Below are 22,895 nucleotides of genomic sequence, written 5' to 3' on the forward strand. Positions count from 1 at the left end.
ATCATTTTCAGTGCTCTGCTGTGTCCTGTTGTTCGGGGTAATGTAGTGGAGTCGATTGCCTGCCTTAATTGCCTCATATTGTCCCTCATTTAGATGAATGCTGTGTTTTGTTTCTCATTGCTCCTCCCCTGGCTGTCCAGGCCCAGCTCATAGCCCAGTCCATCGGCCAGGCCTTCAGTGTGGCCTATCAGGAGTTCCTCCGAGCCAATGGCATCAACCCAGAGGACCTGAGTCAGAAGGAGTACAGCGACATCATCAACACGCAGGAGATGTACAACGACGACCTCATCCACTTCTCCAACTCTGAAAACTGCAAAGAGGTCAGTGGCTGGACGCGGGTTCGCCCTGCTGCCTTTAGAGCTGAATATAGCTCTCGCCTGTCCTCTCTGGAATCACGGGGAAGGAGAGGACAGCAGTGCCAGAGCGAGGGCAGAGGCGTACTGTCAGAGAGTTTAAAGCTGTATAGGATACCTGGACCCAGTTGTTTTTACCCCCTTTAGTTCTGACAATTAATCCATAGGGCATTAGCAATGCTAGGAGACTCTAGGAGGGTAAGGACTTAACACATGTCTTCTCTGATGCATGCGAGTCCGTCCACTGCCTCTTTTCAAAAAGCTACCGATGTGGCATTGCCAGGCTGCCAAAAATGCTGTGAGGGAAGCCCTGTGTCCCCAGCTGCACCGCACCAGCTAACAGATGCCTGTTCTGGCCAATATCGCTTAAGAGTGCTGAGGGGATGAGGGGAGATAGCCATGAGGGCATGGCCAATCAGAGTCGGCCCAAGGCATACTCAAATTGCACGTTTGCTTAGGGCCTCAACACCACCAGGGGGCCCCCAAGAGCACCAAGATATTTTTAATATTATAACATATTATAACATTGAATAATAAAATAAAATAGTATGACACAGGTAATAGCAATTTTATATAAATCAATTTGGGCAACTGCAAATATGTGCCGCTTGGGTGGTCGATAAAGGCCCGGGCACTTCAGCGTATCGCACAGTGGTGGTATGGGGGGGTCCCAAATGAAATTCTGCTTAGGGCTCCATAAAGGCTTGGGCCGGCCTTGTGGCCAGTTGTGCTCTCTCAGACTCTGGCTGCTGATGGCCAAGCGTCCCGCTTTGGGATTGGAACTCACAACCCCTGGGCCATAGTGGTAGGGCATTAGACCACTGAGCCACTCTGAGCCCGTTTGTAGCCCTGCTAGTTATGGGAATATGGGATGCTACAGGAACCAGGCCTCGTAAATACAGCTTTTCCTATTCCTTAAACTCAGGAGCACGAGCAGGTATCCGTGCTATGCTAAAAAAAAGCTAACCCCAGCTGACTGGCATTTATCCTTTCTCCAGCTTTAGCTCCCTCTAAAACAGTCTGGCTTCCCCGGGCTAGAGCTAACCCCAGTGCAAGGAAGACAAACCCAGGAAAGCGAGTGGGCTTCCATGCTAGGCTAAAAGCTCTTTAGCTAGCTAACTACTACTAGCGCATTAAAGGATACTGAGACTACAGCAACACTATCTATCGAGTATGATTATGGTTTACAGTGCTAAAAACATAACTATGCTATACGACCACTGTGAGCCGCTGTGGTGACGTAAAGATGAAATAACAGGGTGGTAAAAAGGCTCCTTAAACCACATCTAAGCATCTTGTCAACCCAGCCGAAAGCACACCCTTACTATTAATACATGTTCACTGTGATTGTAACAGTTTAAGAGGTTGCTACCTGCTCTTCCAGGTATATCTTGAGAAGCTCGAGCCCATACATTAAATACCAGGCCATGAAAGCGCAGTCGGCGGCTTTGGGAAAGTCCTCCCCGTGTGTATTTAACGATTGTTAAATCTTCAGCACTGTAGAAGGTCCTGTGTGTTCTGTGCTTGTAGGATGGACATTAGAGGACACCTGCAGTCAGAGTAATATCGTCTGAAACTATTGTGCGATTGGCCTTAGTCAGCTCCAGAGTGCTGGTTATTACAGCTGCTGCAGGTCTCTCAGCCTCGCTGTGCATCTCGCTCTACGTCTGCAGGATTTCGAGTGGGCTGCTGTGTCATATTGTTTAGGGTAATGTAGTGGAGTCGATTGCGTTTCTTAATTGCTTCACATTGTCCCTCTTCAGTGCATCCTCTCAACGGCAATCAGCACTTCAGCATTTATTACTCATTTACTCTCTCCCTCACTCTCTCACTCACTCTCTCTCTTTCTCGGTTCCACTCTTTCTCAGTGGGGCTCTGTACAGCGTCTCTACCTCTTATTTGTCCACTTCTCTGCAGACTCCATCTTCACCTCCCACTCACCATCTTGTCCCATTCAATCCAGAGCACTGCTTGGTTGAGAGACCAAGCAATAGGCCAATCCGTCAAAGCTCCACCCACTAATTTGAGTCAAAAACAAGGGGTGGGTGAAAACCAAAAATGCCTTGTATTAAAGTGGAATTTCAAAGAGGTTTAAAAATCTTCATATAATTACATTTTTAGGTGTTTAAAATAATGATGAAAGAAATAGTCATTCAGACTGGTTTGTTCTTGAGAAACTTGCCGAGTCAAAATTGTGCACAGTGGTGCTGAATGGAACCAGATGTCTGAACCAGATGTTTACCAACTTTAAAAGTGCTCTCATAGAAATTATTCAGGTTTATGGTCATACTAATACAGGCTTGTGCAGTACAGCCAAACGCTGTTAGGCTAAAAGTCTGAATGCAGGATAGGTAGGACATGAGGCAATAGTGCAAGGACAGTAGACGAGACAAGAAATACCATAAACCTAAAAATATACACATATAAATATGTGTATGTGGAAATGTGTGTATGAAGGCTGGGTGATTAAGGTCATATGTTCCTCAGTACACTGTTTTACAATAGCTATAAACAGATTTGGGCCTTTTTTTATTATCTTTTTATGATGGAGAGATACACGAGGGTGATACATGAGGGTGTTGTAAACTACGATAAAATATTCCCCAAAGAAAATCTGTCTTTTCTGATTTACCACAATAACACTTGTTTGTTGGCATTGGGTTGTACATAAAGTCAAGCTCAGGGTGCACCTTAAAGTAGCTGCATTACTAATAACCCTAATCGTTAGAAGAGGAGTGTACACCCGTGGTATACAGTGCTCTGATTCTACACTGTGAGATATTTTTATTGAAATACAAAGGGTTAATGCAGGAGTACTGCTCGTTAATATGTATCGTCACTGTAACTCTCTGAACTGGCATATGGACTGTGCTCTCTCTCTCTCTCTCTCTCTCTTTCTCTTTCTCTTTCTCTCTCGCTCTCGCTCTCTTCTCTGTCCTCCACAGCTTCATTTGGAGAAGCAGAAGGGGGAGATTCTGGGAGTAGTAATAGTGGAGTCTGGCTGGGGCTCAATCCTGCCCACAGTGATTCTGGCCAACATGATGAACGGCGGGCCAGCCGCCCGCTCAGGGAAGCTGAGCATCGGTGACCAGATAATGTCCATCAACAACACCAGCCTGGTGGGCCTGCCGCTCGCCACCTGTCAGGGAATTATTAAGGTGAGCAGGGGTCATGGGGTCTTGAAATACTGAAGGTTCTGTTTACATATATATTATATATTTTTTAATAGAGGAACTTATATATATATATATATATATATATATATATATATATATATATATATATATATATATATATTAAACATAAAGCAGCATTATGTAAGCATTCATATTTCTTACTCCTGGGCTCCCCCTACAGTCACAAAGTGTCGTTTGCACTTTACATACACATTACATCCACCCTTAAAGGATGTGTAAAGCATGTTTTATGGCTAACTGTGGCAAATGACATTTACATTTACATTTACATTTATGGCATTTAGCTGATGCTCTTATCCAGAGCGACTTACAGGGTTACTCATATTACAGAGGTGGGCCAATGTAGTGTTAGGAGTCTTGCCCAAGGACTCTTATTGGTGTAGCGCAGCATTGTCACCCAGACCGGGAATCGAACCCCAGTCTCCCACATAGTGTGGTTGCTCAGTGGCAGGTGGTGGTGTTATCTGTTGCGCCACTCTTCTGACACTTTCTGACTGTAGGGGGAGCCCAGGAGTAAGAAATATTAATGCTCACATAATGCTGCTTTCTGTTTAACAAAAACTTTCTCTAAAAAATAAAGGTTTCTCTATTAAAAATATATAATATATATGTAAACAGGAGTCCAGGAGTAAAAAAAATGTCAATGCTCAGCCTTTATTTTACACATGCATTTCTGGACAAGCTGAGAGCTGCAGAACGAGAGATATTACTGGATTTAAGTTTTGTTTAATATTGGAGCATTTCTATTGGTACAAGAACGTAGAGGTTTGAGAGGCACATACACACTGCCATGGTCCTACAGTGGTCCTACCCCCCATCCGCAACATCCTAACCACCGTGTGTCCGCAGTGTCCTATTTTCTGAAAACAAAAATATGAAATATGGTCACCCTAGCATTTGGACCAGATGTTTTTGAGATGGGGGTCAGTGTACATTCAACCCGGTGTCCAAACTTTTGATGAGTTTTCAAAACATGACATGCATTTTGTTTCACCATAAACATGCCCACAGTTCACAGTTTTAAAGGTGATGCTTTAATAAACTCATTTCAGCAGCAAAATAAAGGTGCTCTACACTGCAGTTGAGGTGTGAACCAGCGCTGCACAGGCGTGATGTTAATCTATGCTCTTTGATCCCTACCTGCCTCAGGGTCTGAAGAACCAGGTGCAGGTGAAGCTGAACATCGTGAGCTGCCCTCCTGTGACCACAGTCCTCATCAAGAGGCCTGACCTCAAGTACCAGCTGGGCTTCAGCGTGCAGAACGGCATTGTGAGTAGCGGGAAGTTCCTCTGGGTGTGAAACAATAAACAGTAGACACCGGCAGCCTGGCTGACATGTTAAAAAACAACAACCCTGTGAAAGGTTTGGGAATCACTGCCTGATGCATTTTTACAACATCACTGTGACACTTCGTAAACACAACTGCTGTATTGATCCTGTCGCGTTATTTAATCTGAGAAGCAGTGCTGACACACTCAGATTAAAAGCACCCAAAATCTAATATCCACCCTTTTTATTTGGCCTATTTAGAGGGCTCTTGAGACCCCTCCACTTGCAAGCCTTAACAGATCAGTGTCCTGTACTCGTCTTTCTGTGCAGATTTGCAGTCTGATGCGAGGTGGAATAGCCGAGAGGGGAGGCGTACGGGTTGGTCATCGCATCATCGAGATAAACGGCCAAAGTGTGGTGGCCACAGCCCACGAGAAGATCGTCCAAGCCTTGTCCAACTCTGTAGGCGAGGTAGGATCTTAGGGCCAGGCCAGTTTGCTGGTCAGTAGTGAGTTAACAGCACATAGGCCATTTGTTGGATATCGTCATAGGGAGGTCAGATAGGTGCCTTGTCCTAGTCCGAGTCCTGTAATTGATGTAATTGTAATGGGATGTAATTGATGTGATTGATGTAATTGATGTGATTAATGTAATTGATGGGAACCCGGGATCACCAGGGAGCCTTATGCAGCTACTCGAGTGTCATAGAAGTACTGACTAATCCCACCATTTGCTCAGAAACTAGTCCTAGTCTGAGTCCTATAATTGATGGGAACTTTGTTAGGATCAGTGTTACAACAATAATAGCTAGGCACTATTAGAATAAGATTTTTACGATGTAAATAGCGTGACTTGTGTGCACACGTGCTGCTAAACCTGTTCCAAATGTCTAGGTGTAGTAGAATTATGTATACGCTATGAGTTATGCATAGCTCATTATCACTAGACACTAGCTGGGCAATATGACGATATTTTATCGTATCGTTATCAATTTTGTTATCGTAATAACAGTAAGCTTTTCTAAGTATATGGAGGAGACTGTTAGTGCTTAATAAGCACTGATCAGCTGCAGGTTTCATTACTAACAGTGTAATTAGACTGGGTTCATTAGATGAAGAGCAGCAGATGTTGAGTATAAATCACTGTATTCAGTACAGGAGAAGATCTGATAGGATAGTTTATAAGAATCTGTCGCTCCTGATGTTTTTAGTCTGTGGTTACATGTATCGTGATAAATATTGTGTAAAAAAAAAAGTCTTTAAATATCGTGATGTAGTATTTTTACCATATCGCCCAGCCCTACTGGACACCCCTTTCAATGAATGCATTTAGCTACCTTTATTTTTTTTATTATTTTTTTCTTTCTACTTTTTAGAAGAAACTATGAATAAGCAGGTGTCCCAATACTTTTGTCCATAAAGTGTATGAGCACAGTGATATTTTTTTTTATGCCCAGGGCAATACCTTGGCCAAGTGGATCACCAGGGAGCCTTATGCAGCTACTCGAGTGTTGTAGAAGTACTGACTAATCCCACGATTTGCTCAGAAACGTAAAGCATGACTTAATGTTTAATTATAACTCAGCGCTGTGGGTCTCAACCGTGTAGTGCAGTGGGTAACAACCCGGCCCTTCCGCAGGGTTTGATTCCCTGACTGGGCAAGCACACCACCCTATGCCAGTAAGAGTCCTTGGGCAAGACTCCTAACTCTACATTCTCCTACCCATGTAACCTGATTCTAATGGATTAGGGAATTATGGATTAAGGAATCGGCCAAATGCCATAAATGTAAATGTGTGGCTCATCAAAAAGCTCTTGCTAGTGTCTTCCGAACAATGGACTGGCCACCCCAAAGTCCAGGCCGCAGCATTGTTGATCGTATCTGGAAAAGCTTGGACTTCTAGGAGTGACCTTTGGAGGTGTAAAAAGATGGGGATGTCCTGCTCTTAATATTGTGTCCCGTTCTCTCCTCTATACAGATCCATATGAAGACAATGCCAGCGGCTATGTTTAGGCTCCTAACTGGACAGGAGACTCCCATGTATATATGACTGCAAAACGTCTCTGAGACTGGTGAGGAGCCAGCGCTTACTAAAGACATGCGGAAGACGCATCTGTGTCGTCTAAGGATATCTGTCTCCCGTCATACGCCAGAATCCTCGCTCTCCTTTTGCTTCACAGAAGATGACCCGTCACTCTCGGTTCCTCCTAACACGTTCATTTACACTCAGTCGTTTTTCTGATGAGCCTGTGGATCTCGTTTGTGCCGTGTGTGTACATGCAGTAGGAGTTTGGTCAAATGGTCAAATGGTGAAAGATTGAGTCAATTAAGCATTAAGCTTTTTTTTCTTCCTATATGCAAATGAGGAAGGGGAGCTCCTGTATATTTATTTCAGCTTCCCTCGTTGTGTTATTTATTTTCTATTAACGATAACGTGTCTTGCTCCTGTGTGTGGAACGTTTGTGCTGTATATATAATTACTCATTCTGACACAAGATAGGAATTGATAAGCCAGGGTGAGAAGTCCACCCATGTAATGCCCAAAAATAGCAGAACTGGAGGCTGCATCAGAACTGGAGATTAAAGTTGTTCCAGTATAAAAACCACTGACATGACTGTACAACTTTATATAAAACTCCAACAACATCTTAAACAGCACGGCTTTCTGAGCTGACTGCAAATTCAACAATTAATCAGCCTGCTCTGAGGACACTCCACTGAGCCGAGCAAATTTGAGCAATTTGTGCACTCGTATTTTAATATTTCAGTCATTTTAAGTCATTTGCAGATTTTTTGCAAGCTGTACGCCAAATCCAACCTATTTTCACCACTGTTCAGCACTGTTGGAGGTTTTCCAGAACAAGGCGTGGCCCTTTCTCTACTACCATATGACTTCTAAAAGAATAGCTCCCTGAAAAATCACACTTGGTCAGCACATACATAGCTGACCAACCCTGTGTTTTAGCTTACAATTAATAAAACCCTCCCAGATGAGGTCTGTATGGATAGCCCAACTCAGAACAGAACCACATTGACCATAAGTTACATGTTGGCTCCACATAGGATGCCCACCAGGGTAAGTGATGGGACCAGGAGGGGTTAAACATAGGCCCGTTTGGGTTATACACTGAACATTAGGGCCTAGATAGGACGCATGTGAGATTACTTGGGACCACTTGGGAAGCCAGAACGAGTGGGTCTCAGTAACAACACCTGTACAAACCTGCTTAGAGCCTATGCCCACCTGTTACCCACCTGGCCCATGTTCCACCCATGTGAGTCCTACATGACGGCATGTTGGCTGGGCCTGAATCTTGAACTTCCAGATATGTCCAGTGAAACATGTCCAGTGGGTCCAGTGGAAAATTATGTAAAATAAATTTTTTTGTAACTATAGCTTTTAAAAGGGGGATTCTGCAGTTTTTTCAAATGTAATCATTGACGTAAACAACGTCCTTCAGAGGGAGTTTGGTGTGAAATTGGACAGATAGTGGTGGTGAATGGTGGTGAATCCATGACTACAACACATAATACAGCCACTGTATTCGCTATCCAGTGAACCTAAACATGTCTTCTGGGGTTTATCTGTCATGCCGATGGTGGTAAAACAATGTAGCTATATACAGTTCAGTATAGCATTTCTCTAAAAAAGGACACCAAATGAATCTGGATGACTTTGCTTACATCTCAACCTTTTAATTATGCAGAACTTTTGGAAAATTGCTGGAATTCCTCCCAGATTTATTTAGATTTGAGTGTAATTAGCAGATATCATATCAGGACAGTTAAAACTAGCATTTTTTTATGTTGGAACAACTTCAACTTTCCCTACAGTGAATGTCGACTTCACTGAACATCGAGGGCTATATTTTACCATCTGTACCATCTGTATATACTTGTGTAACTTCAGATGTAGTAGCATCAGCAGTGGGAAACGCATTTCCATTGTTCCTGCTGAGATGAATGTCTCCTGCTTTCCAGTCTTCAGTTTAACAGAAAGTAAACTTTCCAGCCTTTACTTGAATTCAGCTAAAAAACAGGCCTCCTGCACCCAGTACCCAGCAGGAGGCCCGAACTCCACCTACAGTAACTGCATCTTAATAAGCAAAGGATAAATCACATTGTTAGACGCAGTAAATGCTAATCCTCAGCGCCATGTACGGAAAAGTTCAGCTCTCTACATCTTCTACTTCTAACTATTCCCCTCCAGCACTCCTCCAATAACTCTCTATGATCATGGTAAAAGTCCAGGATCAGCGTGACCTGAACTTCACACTTGACTTCGCGATCACACTTGACTTACGGAGTCAGAATTGTTCATAGCCTTGCTCAATGCCCAGCAGGCAGAAAGACATAGGACTCTTAATGTCGGACAGACGTTGAATTTTAGTTGACAATTGAAATATGGTTGTCAAATCCCAACGTTAGACAGACGTTAAATTTTGGTTGGTAATCAAAGTCGCTTATCCATCAAAAAAGGAACAACATTAGGTTGATGTCAAGCTCCAACATTGGACAGATGTTGAATTTTGGATGGTAATCAAAGTCGCTTATCTGTCAAAATCCAACATTAGGTTCACATTCAAGCTCCAACGTTGGACAGATGTTGAATTTTGGTTGGTAATCAAAGTCACATATTTGTCAAAAAACAACATTAGGTTGATGTCAAGCTCCAACATTGGACAGATGTTGAATTTGGGTTGGTAATCAAAGTCGCTTATCCATCAAAAACCAACATTAGGTTGATGTCAAGCTCCAACGTTGGACAGATGTTGAATTTTGGATGGTAATCAAAGTCGCTTATCCATCAAAAACCAACATTAGGTTGATGTCAAGCTCCAACGTTGGACAGATGTTGAATTTTGGATGGTAATCAAAGTCGCTTATCCGTCAAAAAACAATATTAGGTTGACATTCAAGCTCCAACGTTAAACAGACGTTGAATTTTGGATGGTAATCAAAGTCACATATTTGTCAAAAACCAACATTAGGTTGATTTCAAGCTCCAACGTTGGACAGATGTTGAATTTTGGATGGTAATCCAAGTCACATATTTGTCAAAAGCCAATATTGAGTTGACATTCAAGCTCCAACGTTAGACAGACGTTGAATTTGGTCGGTAATCAATGTGACATGTCTGTCAAAAACCAACACTGGGTTGACATCAACCTCCAGTGTTGGACAGATGTTAAATTTTGGTTGGTAAAAGTGTCTTACAACACTAATTCCACACGTTGTGTGGACGTTAACATTGTGACATTTAGCAGATGTTGGGTTTGGGTTACCATACCTCACAACAAAATGTTGGTATGGTGACATTTGTATGCCGTTGGCTTGTGATGTTTGGAAGATGTTGGATTTTGGTCCAAGTCGCATATTCGTCAAAAAACGACATTGGGTTGATGTCAAGCTCCAAGGTTAGACAGACGTTGAATTTTGGACACCTAAAACCAATCACGTGTCTAAAAATGTTAGAATTTCACTCGGTGTGGACGGTAACATTCTAACATTCTAAATTTAGCAGATGTTGGGTTTTGGTCACCATACCTCACAACAAACGACGTGTGACGTTTGGAAGACGTTGGATTTTGGTTGCTTAACATCACTTAACACTATCGGTCTCGGCAGTCGTGTAATCTGCACCATATTGACGTTGGTATAAGACATTGTCCTGTCATTGAACTTTGGTTATCCGACGTCCCAACCTACATTCAACCAGATAACGTCTATCGAACATTGGTGGACAGCTGGGATAGAGCCAGACGTCTGAAAAGTGGTCTGTTTTAGAACTGATGTACATAAAAAGCAACAAAAGCAACTGAGGGGATTTTTTGTATTGTAATTTATCAGAAGACGGACTCTTCATCATTTAGTGGGCATTAAATCAAGCGAACCATTTTATGACGGTTTTTTAACATGGGAGTGTGCAGATCTTTTGTAATCGACCACATGTAAACTACAATGACTGGGTTTGTCCTTTCACACCATAATAATAATAATAATAATAATAATAATAATAATCCATTCGACTTAAATAACACTGTAAATGACTTTTATTTCAGACATACGTCTTGTATGAGATTTGAGAGATTATTTTTTACGTGCTGTCCAATTGTGTGTGTGTGTGTGTGTGTGTGTGTGTGTGTGTGTGTGTGTGTGTGCACTCAAGAAAGTCATTGGAGTCATTTGTGAATGTAAATGTGCTGTTAATAGTGTGTTCATTACCTTGCGCAGTATTAGAATGTCTGTACATAAACGCAAACGTTGTTTAGTATTGTGCCCATGTAGAGAGCCACCGACTCCGACACTCCCTACCCCTCACCCCTTTTGTGTCGTCAGGCTTCGGGCCTTGAGGAAAATACGTTCACACTGTGACCAAAAGCCTTACCGCTGAGTAAGAGTGCTTTTGAAAATGTAATAAAAGGTGAAACGAGAAAAGCCAACAACTCACAAAAATAATTACCTGTCTGCATGCAGCCTACAATGTCATTATGGCGACCAAAAAAACAATAAAGTGTAACATTACCCCCCTGCCAGACTCACTCTCTGCTTTTCATCACCATAGGAGCAGCTGTAGGCACTTGGTGACGGGCTCTCTTATTCATAAGGGCCGGAAGCTTGGATCCACCCCAACACCAGCCACTTTTAACTGTGGCGACATTCCAGACTTTTTAAAAGCTCCTGATAGAACCTTTTTTTTTATGTTTATATATTTAATATATTATGTTCTTACAGAACGGGTTCGTAAGCAGAGCTAGGTGAAAAATACTGTATTTAAATTATTTTATAGAACAGAGGACCGACCCTTCAGGCCTGAGGCTGTGTGTTAATACGTAAACCTTATTTAAAAGGTTCCTGTCGGCCCCTGGTGGTCAGTACAGTGCATTGCAACATGGAAAATTAGTTTGTTTGAGGACAGGTGTTAAAATTCCACAGTTTCATGAACTCTTCGGCAAGTACGGACCCGCTGCTGATGCGACAGTTAGCTTTAACTCCACTGGTTCATTAAATCCGTCCATTGATTAGTCTTCCCACAACATCCAGCGCATCCCTAAAATGCTGCTACAACAGGGTGACACCTGCAATTTGTGTTAATTGACATAAAGATAGTTAGACAGTATTTTAGGTTTTAGTAAATGGGTGTGTTTGGTACCCTGAGATGGACTAGTGCCCTGTCCAGTGGGTATTCCTGCCTTGTGATTCCTTGTGCCCAATGATTCCGGGTAGGCTGTGGATCCACTGACTCTGACCGATAGGAGGATTGAAGGGTGCAGATTTTAGTTTGAAGGTTGCCTAAAACACACGTGGTCAGAAGACCGTGTGCCTTCTTTTGAGCTGTCCACACACACCTCAACCCCTTGAACAGCCTATTAACCACCGGCCGGCCTAAGAGTGTTATTACCAAGGAATAGCCCCACCAGTCTGTACAGAAGTCCCTGTAGTCACTGGGTAATACACCTTAGAGTGTAATAAGCTTTTGAGTGTTAAAGGATTCAACTGTAGAAAATTCTGTAAATTCACAAACAATTTTATATTCATAATGACTTTTTACTGCTTAAAATATCTTTAAATTGCTGTAAAAGGTGAAGATTACTGCTTCATAGAAAAATATTAAATATAATATTAGTGGTTGGTGTGGTGCAACACAACACCACTACCTGCCAGTGAGCTACCACACCATGTAGGAGACTGGGGTTCGATTCCTGGTCCTGCGGGTGCTTCGCTACACCAATAAGAGTCCTTGGGCAAGACTCCTAACACTACGCTGGCGCACCTCTGTAATATGAGTACCCTTTGTAAGTTGCTCTGGATACGAGGGTCAGCTAAATGCCATAAATGTAAATAATAATTATAATATATATGATATTTAATATGTGAAATCTATTTATAACAGATATATAATCATGATTGGTGTGAGAGTTGGCAAATACTTCCAGAGTCTCTGCGGTGTCGTCTCAAACCCCTGCACGGCCAGCTCCAGTGGAAAGCGGTGAGTGACCAGAGGTCACTTGGAAGCCACCATGGCAACAGCCAAAGGCCCCCTGGAGAGCAAGGTCTAAGTAAAAAGTGAATACTGAGTAGAACGCAGAATAGACAGAATAGACTGAGGTGAATGCACATTGTGAGCTGCATTATGTGCCTTAAAGCATCTGGACGTTCTTTCTAATTATTGTACTCATCTGCTTGGTGCACCCACTGCTATCACAGCTTGTAGAATCTCCATAGAAAAGCACTGAAGCCACAACATCGTCCTGATGTCACCATGCCCAACGTCAACCCTTGGGCTGTAGAGCAGCGGAGCGGCGTTCTCTACAATGATGGAGCTCCGGGATGAGCTGGACTGGAGATCCAGAACCTGACCTGACCTCACCGATGCTGATGTGTGGCTGAATGCAACCAAACCATCACAGCAATGTTGCAACATCTAAACATCTAAAGCCTTCCTAGAAGAGCAGAAGCTGTTACTACAGCAGCTGCAGAAGACCACATGACGTCTTTACATGAAGTCATACCAGCCTCAGGTCGCCTCTAGCAGGCAAAACCACAGACAGGTTGTCTCTGTCCATCTCTGTGTCCTGCCTGAGGTCAGTGTTATGTTGAATGGTGACCTTAAGCTGAACTAACTCACAATGGACAAACACAGCAGCAGTGGGCAGAACTCTGGCCAAGTAGAGCATTTTCAAGGTGGTCAGAGGGCATAGAAACGAAAAAGGGTCCCACAGCACAAATATGCAGCTCAAAAGCTGGAAACAGCCAATACACGGGCTATATATATATATATATATATATATATATATATATGTGTGTGTGTGTGTGTGTGTGTGTGTTTGTATTTGTTTTTATTTGTAATATTTGCGGTCTTATTGCAGCCTTGTGCAGCCCAGAAAAGGAGGGGTTCCCCTTTTCAGTCTTAGTTCCTCTCAATGCTTCTTCCTTATCCTTATTAGGACTTATACGTGCTTACTGGGGGCTTCTGTGAAGCACTGTTGGGATAGGAGGACCCTTGAAAATTGTTTTACAGAAAAGTGTGTTTTCAGTTGAATGTAGGCGATTGTCACCCCTAGTGGCCAAATGACACCTTGCAGCTTGTGCAATACAGTCTATCTTTGTTCTGATTAATTCATCATCTATTTATCTGTTTCTTCTGGACAGGCTCACGGTGGGTCTGGAGCCTACTCAGGAACACTGGGCACAAGGCACAAATACTCCCTGGACAGGGCACCAGTCCATCGTAGAGCAACACATACACACACACACACACACTCACACATTCACACACACTCCAGTGTTGACTCATTTTCTGTAAATATTAACCGTACTCAGGAGAGTTAGCTCCTACATTGTGAAATATGCAGAAGCTTCACATATAAAAACGGTTGAGACACAATCCTTCAATAAAATTCAACATTAGTGCTTTAATAAGTTTGAGAGGAAGCAATTACAAAACCTTATTCAGATTTTTTTTCTCACAAACCTAGCTGCAATACACGACCTGATTAAGCAGTAATTTAAAAAATCATCTTTATAAAACATCAGTATGGCTCTGCTGGGGTGATTGGAGAAGGTTTAGCAAGATTAACTGGCTTTGTTGCTGTGGTCAGTGTGGTCATCAGTTAAGGGTTCTGGGTTTTATGGGTTCTGGTCGTTTTTGTCACATTTCAGCATGACTTTGATCCCAAGGCCCTGTCGCGTGGTCTCAAAAGCCTGCACGGCCTGCTCCAGTGGAAAGCGGTGGGTAACCAGGGGCTTCACGTTGACCCGCTTAGATGCCAACATGGCAATAGCCATAGGCCACCTGGCAAAAAATAAATAAATAAATGATACAAAAATGATTATAATATATTATATTTATAATTATAATTATAAATATAATTATAATAATTATAATAATAATGCTAATAATGCATCTCTTTTTACATAACATGCAGCACAAAGTTGTAAATGTAAAAAATTCCTATAACCTTTATTACAGACTTACGTGTTGCAGTAGCGGAACACGCCCCTGATGTCCACTTCTCTGACCGCTGCATTCAGGAGAGGCACTGTGGTCATCTCAGCACCGAGCCCGACCAACACCACTACTCCCCCAGAGCGAGTGGCCTGAACACAGAACACATACACAGAGTACAGAAAGCCTCTATCAGCACACCTGTAGTACTGACAACAGCTGCATTAGGACCCAGTACTGCAGCAACAGCCAACTGCATTTCTTAACATTAGCCCTTAAATACCTATACCTTGCAGATTGTAGTGTACTGTACCTACTGTATCAATTTCAGCTTTAACATCATATATATATATATATATATATGTAAAAAAATATGTAAAATAACTTGTAGGTATCTGGTATAGCCAATGAATTAACTCAATGCAGCTTTTAGCAGAGTTTCTTTAACATGACATCTGTGTACAGCTGCTAAGCAACATCTGTTCATTGTTCATTTCCTACAGTACCCTGCTGTTATTAATATAATTCACTACAGTTTGTTTTAGTCTTAGAAACACATGCTCCCAAAAACAAATATAATATCAGTGGTCCAGACATTTGCTTGGACTGCTTTATTAATTAGGCTTACACATAATAGAGCCAATTAGAATTCAGCTCTTACATGCACTGTAAACACTCCCCGTTTAATCTTAAGAAAAGTGGAGAGGATGAACACAGGTCCCCCCCTCCAAGAACACTGCTAAATACATGAACCCTTATTATCCATCTTAATCCCGTGCTATTTCTATACTGGGACTCTCTACTGATCTGCCATCAGTCTTGGACGGTCTGCAGCCTGACTCTGTTTACAGTCTGTGACAGTCTCAGCAGGGACTGCACTGAATGCACTGAAGCATTTGAAATCAACTGATCAGTTTTGTCATCGTCTACAGTCGCACTGAAGACTGACTCGACCCAATCAGGGAGCCCATGGAGCTTTGCTGCTCTGTGGGTCTCCAGAGGTGCATTCCAGGAAAAGTGGCGAGTTCCTCATGTGAGTTTAGAAATACTCACGTAAATGGCTGTCTGAATGCAGCTCTCTGCACCGGTGCACTCTATGCTGATGTGAGGCATTCCACCCAGAATCCCCTCCACACATTTGGCCATTTCCTGTGGAGCAACCTCTCTCTGCACAGGAAGCAGGAAGTCAGCACCTAACTCCTTAGCCTTGGTCAGCCTGTCAGCAGAAAGGTCTCAGGGCACAAAAACACATACAGTCAGTGACTGAACATGATAAGAAAATGGGTGATATGAAAACTCTCATAAATAAAACATTAGAAACGGGGCTTTGAGGTGTTTTATAAAAATGACAGTAATTAACCTCTATGGTTAAAGGTAGAGATGACCCAATACCATTGCCTTTTTTAAGTATCAGACAATACTGATATGATACTTGTCTAAACTTTAAAGCAACATTATGTAAAATTGGTATTTTTTACTCCTGAACTCTCCCTACAGTTGGGGAGTGTCATTCACTTTTACACCACTGCTGTAAATACTAATTACACTAATGTCTGCTAAACTGGTAAAGTCTGAAGCAACATACAGTAGGAGTACTACACAGTCTGTGACTTACCACTTATTATTACTTGAGATGCACCCATGGCTTTAGCTACCAACAGAGTGACCAGCCCAATTGGCCCTGTAAGTAAACAAGGTAGTGTTAATAAGGATTTAGGGAAATTGTGAAGTCTTAATAAAGGTGTACTGCTGCAGGCAGGATGCACTTCAACCTTGTTTCACTTTCTGACATCATTTGAATCTGATTTTATATTAATAGAAATGCTCCAAAATCAGTTTAAATAAAAATCATTTAAATTGATGTCCTTTGAAAGTTAACCCCTTAACACTCCCAGGCTTATTAACTACACAGAGACTTCTGTACAAACTGGTAGGGCTATTCTTCGGCCTGCTGGTGGACCATAGCTTGTTTAAGGGATTACGAAGAGTTCTTCCTTCTCCTGTAAAGCTGGCATTTTAGAGATACAAGTTTTTGCATGACCATGATGATATACAAAAAATAAAAACATTTAAAAACATGCTTTAACTCCTACGTTTAACTATAATAAATTATTTAATCATACGTAGTATTAAACTACTATGTGGTGCAGTTAGGAGAGAGACACTCTGAACAGTTATTAAGAGAAAATTAAATATATGGCATTTAATTTATGAAACAAATAAAATACTACTACAAAATTCTACTACCGGACACGATCTGAATGTACATTGCGCAAATCTATCATATATATAACTAAAGAGTCTAAAATCCAAAGCTAAGTCAACAAAATCTGGACTAGATACCACACACAATTAATGTGCAGCTGAAAAAGGCCTGAAAGATCAGCGGAAGGTGCCGACCTGCTCCGCAGATGAACACAGAGCTGCCCAGGGTGACGCCGGCTCTCCTGCAGGCGTGGATCCCCACAGACAACGGCTCAATGAGCGCTCCTTCCTCATAGGTCACGTTATCAGGGAGTCTGGGATGAAAATAACGAAGACAGTATTAGGAACAATATTATGAGACTGATTGCGTTTTTGGGGTCAAAGTTGGAAATTAGCCAAGTCTAGAAGACTGTAGAAGTGTGACCCCACATACTTGTAGTATATATATATATATATATATATATATATATATATTCTGTACAAATCATATATATCACCACTGCTGGCAAACTGACTTGTAGCAGAAGTTGGCATTGTGTATGTAATATCTACTAAGGTTCCCATCATCCGGCGGCGTGGCACAGAAGAATATGGTGGGTGACAGGTTGTAATGACCATTTTTGAAGAACTCATCCATTTCACGGGGCACTCCAGGTTCAATAGCCACCCTGTCTCCTGCGGGTGACATGAAATGACAAAGGACAAAATGAGAATTTGCCCATATTTGTGGATATGTGAGCTAAGAAGCTCAGTTCTCATCACAGAAAACAGTATATATAGCATACTGGCGATAGAAAGCTTATATCTTATATATAAGCAGTATAGTCTACACTATACACCTAAACCTGTGCATACATATATTGGGTTTGTCTGCCCGTTTTGAAGCAGTGACCGCCTATACTGTCCTGGAAAGCCTTAAAATTAGATGCCAGAACACGAATATGGCTGCATTTAGCCACACAAGCATCAGTGAGGTCAGTTAGTGGTCTTGGACTCCTAGTTCTGGCACTCCAGCCCATCTCAAACATACTGGATCAGGCTGCATCACTCCAGAGGATGCAGTTATGAGCTTAACAGGCTCATGTATGGCTTTTGGGTGTGGATCACACTGACTGCACTTCCCTAGTTAACATGATCTGCTCATATGTTCAGTGCATGGTCTTGAACTTTATACAAACAAAGATCTCATCATTTTAGGTAGTGATAGAGATAGTTAGAGATAGTTATCCTATCTACATTAGGGATGCTTTTCCTGGCCACATCATTTTTTGCAGAGTGCTGGGTGTCACTAGCCTGGTTTGAGGTGGGTCACTCCAGCGCCCACTTTGAATACACGTCCTGCGGCCTCATGGCCCAGCACCATAGGCTTCTTCAGGATGTAATCTCCTATCCGTCCGTTCTGCCAGTAGTGCACATCAGAACCACAGATTCCCACAGAGTGCATCTGGAGCAGAACCTCTGCATGCAATAAACAGGCAGCATGTAAATGACAGCACAGCACAAACATGGCCTTGTGCAACACTCAAAGCAAAGAGGGCAAAGATCAGGAATGAATGTGCAGATCAGCAGGCTGGTGCACACTGTTCATACCATTTGGTGCAGGCTCTGGAATGGGACGCTGTTCCTGCAAGAACAGTTCAGTTATCCAGTGCACTGATATTCTGCTCACTAGATCTGCAAATCACATCCAATTACACCAAATACCATACCAGCCTCAGGTCGCCCTTAGCGTGCAGGACCACGGAGAGGTTGTCTGTGTCCATTACGGCCTCCTGCTTGTGGTCAGTGCTGCGCTGATCAGTGTGAATTACCGCTGAACTAACTCACACTGGATCAACACCACAGCGGTGGGCGGGGCGCCGGCCAGCAGAGCACCCTCAAGGTCGTCAACACTGCGCAGCGCGCATACAGGGCGAGTTCAGCTCCTGCAGTGACGCTTCCACATTTAGGACGATACCTCTGACTGCATGACTGTGAAATGACCAAGTTATATAATATATAAGAGTAATATATGCCGATATCAGTACTTTTAAAAGTCTTTGCTGTGCTTATTTCGTAACTTTTACATGTTATATATATTTAGCTATCAAAAATGTAAAACAACCAATTATTATAATATTAACATAGATGTATATTTGTATGTAGATTCATGTACTGTATATTTAATATATATATATATATAAAATATATAAATAAATATTAAATAAATAATGTCCATACATCATATATTATTGTAATAATTAATAATGTAATAATGTCAACTTGTACTTTCTAAAGTACGTCATCAAAAATGCTACTATTGCATGACACTCAAGACATATATATATATATATATATATATATATATATATATATATATATATATATATATATATATATATATAAACATCTCATTATAAACTATATCATCTACAGATAAAATGTATATAAATATGGGGTTAAAATTTTGGATGAAACATTAAACAAATAATGTAAATATATTAATTATTATTGTAATAATTATTATTAACCTGAACGTCATTTATATATATATATATATATATATATATATATATATATATATATATATATATATATATATATAGGAACAACACACACACATGTACACACACCACGTGGTATTAAGTAAAGTAAGTAAAAACATCTAAATATAGCTAATATATTCATAATATAGCTATATCATCTACAGATAAAATGTATATTAATATGGAGTTAAACTTCTGGATTATTGTAATAATTATTATTAACCTGTACGTCATATATATATATATATATATATATATATATAAACGACACACAAACACACACACATATGTACACACACCACGTGGTATTAAGTAAAGTAAGTAAGTAAAAACATCTAAATATAGCTAATATATTTATAATATAGCTATATCATCTACAGATAAAATGTATATTAATATGGGGTTAAACTTTTGGATGAAACATTAAACAAATAATGTCAATATATTAATTATTATTGTAATAATTATTATTAACCTGTACGTCATTTATATATATATATATATGTGTGTATTTATAGGAACGACACACAAACACACACACATATGTACACACACCACGTGGTATTAAGTAAAGTAAGTAAGTAAAAACATCTAAATATAATATATTTATAATATAGCTATATCATCTACAGATAAAATGTATATTAATATGGGGTTAAACTTTTGGATGAATGTCAATATATGAATTATTATTGTAATAATTATTATTAACTTGTACGTCATATATATATATATATATAGGAACAACACACACGTACACACACCACGTGGTATTAAGTAAAGTAAGTAAAATCATCTAAATATAATATATTTATAATATAGCTATATCATCTACAGATAAAATGTATATTAATATGGGGTTAAAAAACAAAAACAATTATAATATAATAATTAGCTGGAAAGACACAGCACACAGCCTGTTTTACCACAGTGATATAGCTCTTTATTTTTACATTAGGAGCCTTAGGAACACTAAAACATGAAGGCAGAACTGGTTTAATGGCTTAACCATTAGAGCCCACTGTAGCACTGGTAAACCATTAGAACCCATGTAAACAACAGAGCCGGCTGTTGCCATGGCGACGGTGCGCTTACGTATCCGCTCCGTGCTGGGAGTCCCGACCCCGTCCCTTAGCTGAAGCGGCTCTCGTGCTTTTTGACTCCATGAATGTAGAAGAAATCATCGATGAATGTCGAAGAAAGCAGCACGAGTCGTTAAACATGAGCCACCGTGGTTTAGTGGTCCTTCCAGCCCGGCTTTCCAAACTCACACGTCTGAAAAGACTGCTGGTGAACGACAACCACCTCCTTTTGCCCCCTGAGGAGGTAAGGGAGTTCATGGGCTGCATCTTTACCTAAATGCTCACCCCTTGTGTTTGTTTCTGCTCGTATTGTGATGTCCCTGGGTTTTTTTTTTTAGCCAGCCCATGTTTGCTTGTGATCCAGGTTCTGCAGCTTGAGGCGCTTGAGGAGCTGGTTCTGGATGGAAACCACCTAACAATGCTTCCTACTGCCATGGGCTCTCTGAAACACCTGACCTACCTGGGACTGAGCCACAACCCTTTATCAGTCCTTCCTGAGGCCTTGGGAGAGCTCAGGGAGCTGAAGGAGCTCTGGGCTGTAGGTTGCAGCCTCCAGTTGATGCCTTCCTCTGTGGGGAAACTCAGCAAGCTCCAAAAACTTGGTCTCAATAACAATTCGATCATGACCCTGCCACCAGAACTCGGGAACCTCCAAAGTCTACAGTGGTTGAACTTGGCTGATAATAAACTACAGGACGTCCCGGACAGTTTTAATAATTTGCGGTCTCTGGTCTTCATCAGTTTGGATGAGAACGGCTTTGAGCACGTACCCCCAGCGCTCACAGGTTAGAGACGTCTTCAGGGTCTTTCCAGAATAGAAAGGTTGGGAGGGACTGGTTATTAGCTACAAATAAAGACCATCTGTCTGCTCCTATAATAGACCTTAGGTAAAGCTTTAACACAGTGTTTGCAGATCATACTTTTTTTTATTATTCAACTGTTTTCCAGAGATGGCCGGCCTTCGAGTTCTGCTTATGAAGTTTAACAGTATTACCTCACTGGATGATGACCTGATCCTCGGCTTTAGTCAACTTATAAAACTTGACCTCAGACAAAACCCATTAACGGACAGGCCGCGTCACTGGAAGGTAAGGACATCAGCAGTCCCGAGATCTTTGTATATTACAGATATATTACAGCCATAATATGAGTACTATGGAGTAGGTCCCTCTTGTGCTGCCACAACAGACATTAGAGGCATGGACCTCTGAAGGTGTCCTGTGGTCTCTGGCAAAAAGACTTTAGCAGCAGATTCTGGAAGCCCTGGTTGTAAGTTGTGAGCTGGGGCTTCCATAAGCATCATCGCCCCCCTAGGTGCCCATGACCCTGTCATGCCCTGGCCTTTTCACTGGTTGTCCTTTCTTGGACCTCTTTTGATGGGTACTGACTACTGCACACCAGAAAAACACTCCACAAGACCTGTCTGCCGGAGATGCTGGAGATGTTCTGACCCAGTCGTCTAGCCATCACAGTTTAACACATCACCTTTAAGAACTGACTGTTCACTTGCTGCCTAATATACCCACCCCTTGACGATAATCAATGCTTTTCAGTTTATCTACCACTGGTACTTATGGCTATTCAGTGGAAGTCAATGTAAAAAATGTACGAATTTCTATTGGTCTGTTAATCATATATATATATATATATATATATATATATATGTATGTGTGTGTGTGTGTGTGTGTGTCTATGTGTAGCTTGCTTTTAATTTGCCTCTTGTTATTTATTTCCAGGGATTGGACTTCATACTGCTAGGTACCATTAAAGGAACCATTGATAATACCTGATAAGTGACTCCTAACCTGCCTGGTGTTTGACATTCACATGACAGCCTCACAGAGGAACCACCCTGAACGATTTACAATTAACACACAATAAAATGAGGTCGCTTCAATAAAACAGTCCCTTTTTTTGCCCCTTGACACTTTATTGAACTCCGCCTCAGGACATGTTTCATACAGCACATTTCATTTAAACTGAAATTACTAATAGGGTTAACAAAGATCAATAGACAGGGAACGATTTGAGGGGCAGGGGTGTGCTGGGGGATGCCATCACCTTGTTCAAACCGAATGACAACTCCTCCCCATCATTTAAGATCACTTAAGATCAAGCTTCCACTTAGTTCTATATAACCAGATCAGCCATAACATTAAAACCACTGAGAGGTGAGGTAAATGGCATTGATTTCCTGGTGGCAGTGGCACTGTGTGTCAGAGCATAGTGCAGACCCCTCACTGAGAGTTTCCAGTAGTGTCCAGTAGATGGTGCTGTAGGTCATGGCATTGTTGGAGCAGCCAGACTGACACTGT

At 41.5% G+C, this 22,895-nt stretch overlaps 3 protein-coding genes across 7 annotated transcripts in view; 2 read left to right on the forward strand and 1 right to left on the reverse strand.

Annotated features, from left to right (window-relative positions):
* Positions 1-11,350, forward strand: part of apba2b (amyloid beta (A4) precursor protein-binding, family A, member 2b) — a 154,251-nt gene extending 142,901 nt beyond the window's left edge. For all 5 annotated transcript variants that reach the window (XM_072670963.1, XM_072670966.1, XM_072670967.1 and 2 more), the window contains 5 exons: positions 141-320; positions 3,299-3,511; positions 4,700-4,819; positions 5,150-5,290; positions 6,798-11,350. In XM_072670963.1, coding sequence (XP_072527064.1) covers positions 141-320; positions 3,299-3,511; positions 4,700-4,819; positions 5,150-5,290; positions 6,798-6,869 — 726 coding nt within the window. In that variant the 3' untranslated portion in view covers positions 6,870-11,350. The remainder of the gene's footprint in view (positions 1-140; positions 321-3,298; positions 3,512-4,699; positions 4,820-5,149; positions 5,291-6,797) is intronic.
* Positions 11,351-14,215: 2,865 nt separating this feature from the next.
* On the reverse strand, positions 14,216-18,791 carry sord (sorbitol dehydrogenase). The gene is made up of 9 exons (XM_072671045.1): positions 18,683-18,791; positions 18,564-18,597; positions 18,267-18,431; positions 17,489-17,648; positions 17,169-17,287; positions 16,384-16,449; positions 15,822-16,000; positions 14,799-14,920; positions 14,216-14,615 (listed from the first exon to the last, which is right to left on the reverse strand). The coding sequence occupies exons 1-9, from the start codon at positions 18,734-18,736 to the stop codon at positions 14,450-14,452; spliced, it is 1,065 nt and encodes a 354-aa protein (XP_072527146.1). The 5' UTR covers positions 18,737-18,791; the 3' UTR covers positions 14,216-14,449.
* Positions 18,792-20,638: 1,847 nt separating this feature from the next.
* LOC140548236 (uncharacterized) lies at positions 20,639-22,432 on the forward strand. The gene is made up of 4 exons (XM_072671693.1): positions 20,639-20,824; positions 20,945-21,365; positions 21,529-21,668; positions 22,317-22,432. Exons 1-4 carry the CDS (start codon positions 20,663-20,665, stop codon positions 22,368-22,370), a joined length of 777 nt encoding a protein of 258 aa, XP_072527794.1. The 5' UTR covers positions 20,639-20,662; the 3' UTR covers positions 22,371-22,432.
* The last annotated feature ends 463 nt before the right edge of the window (positions 22,433-22,895 follow it).

Source organism: Salminus brasiliensis, chromosome 25 (genome assembly GCF_030463535.1).
Source record: "Salminus brasiliensis chromosome 25, fSalBra1.hap2, whole genome shotgun sequence".
Lineage (NCBI taxonomy): Eukaryota > Metazoa > Chordata > Actinopteri > Characiformes > Bryconidae > Salminus > Salminus brasiliensis.

Bases quoted from the DNA above. Each gene is read 5' to 3' on its own strand.
- sord (XM_072671045.1), bottom strand. From the start codon at position 18,736: ATGGACACAGACAACCTCTCCGTGGTCCTGCACGCTAAGGGCGACCTG. The intron at 18,598-18,682 runs GTATGGTATTTG...CTGTTCTTGCAG, and splicing joins CTAAGGGCGACCTGAGGCTG to GAACAGCGTCCCATTCCAGA. The intron at 14,616-14,798 runs GTAAGTCTGTAA...ATTTTTTGCCAG, and splicing joins GTGTTCCGCTACTGCAACAC to GTGGCCTATGGCTATTGCCA.
- LOC140548236 (XM_072671693.1), top strand. From the start codon at position 20,663: ATGAATGTAGAAGAAATCATCGATGAATGTCGAAGAAAGCAGCACGAG. The intron at 21,366-21,528 runs GTTAGAGACGTC...ACTGTTTTCCAG, and splicing joins CGTACCCCCAGCGCTCACAG to AGATGGCCGGCCTTCGAGTT. The intron at 21,669-22,316 runs GTAAGGACATCA...ATTTATTTCCAG, and splicing joins ACAGGCCGCGTCACTGGAAG to GGATTGGACTTCATACTGCT.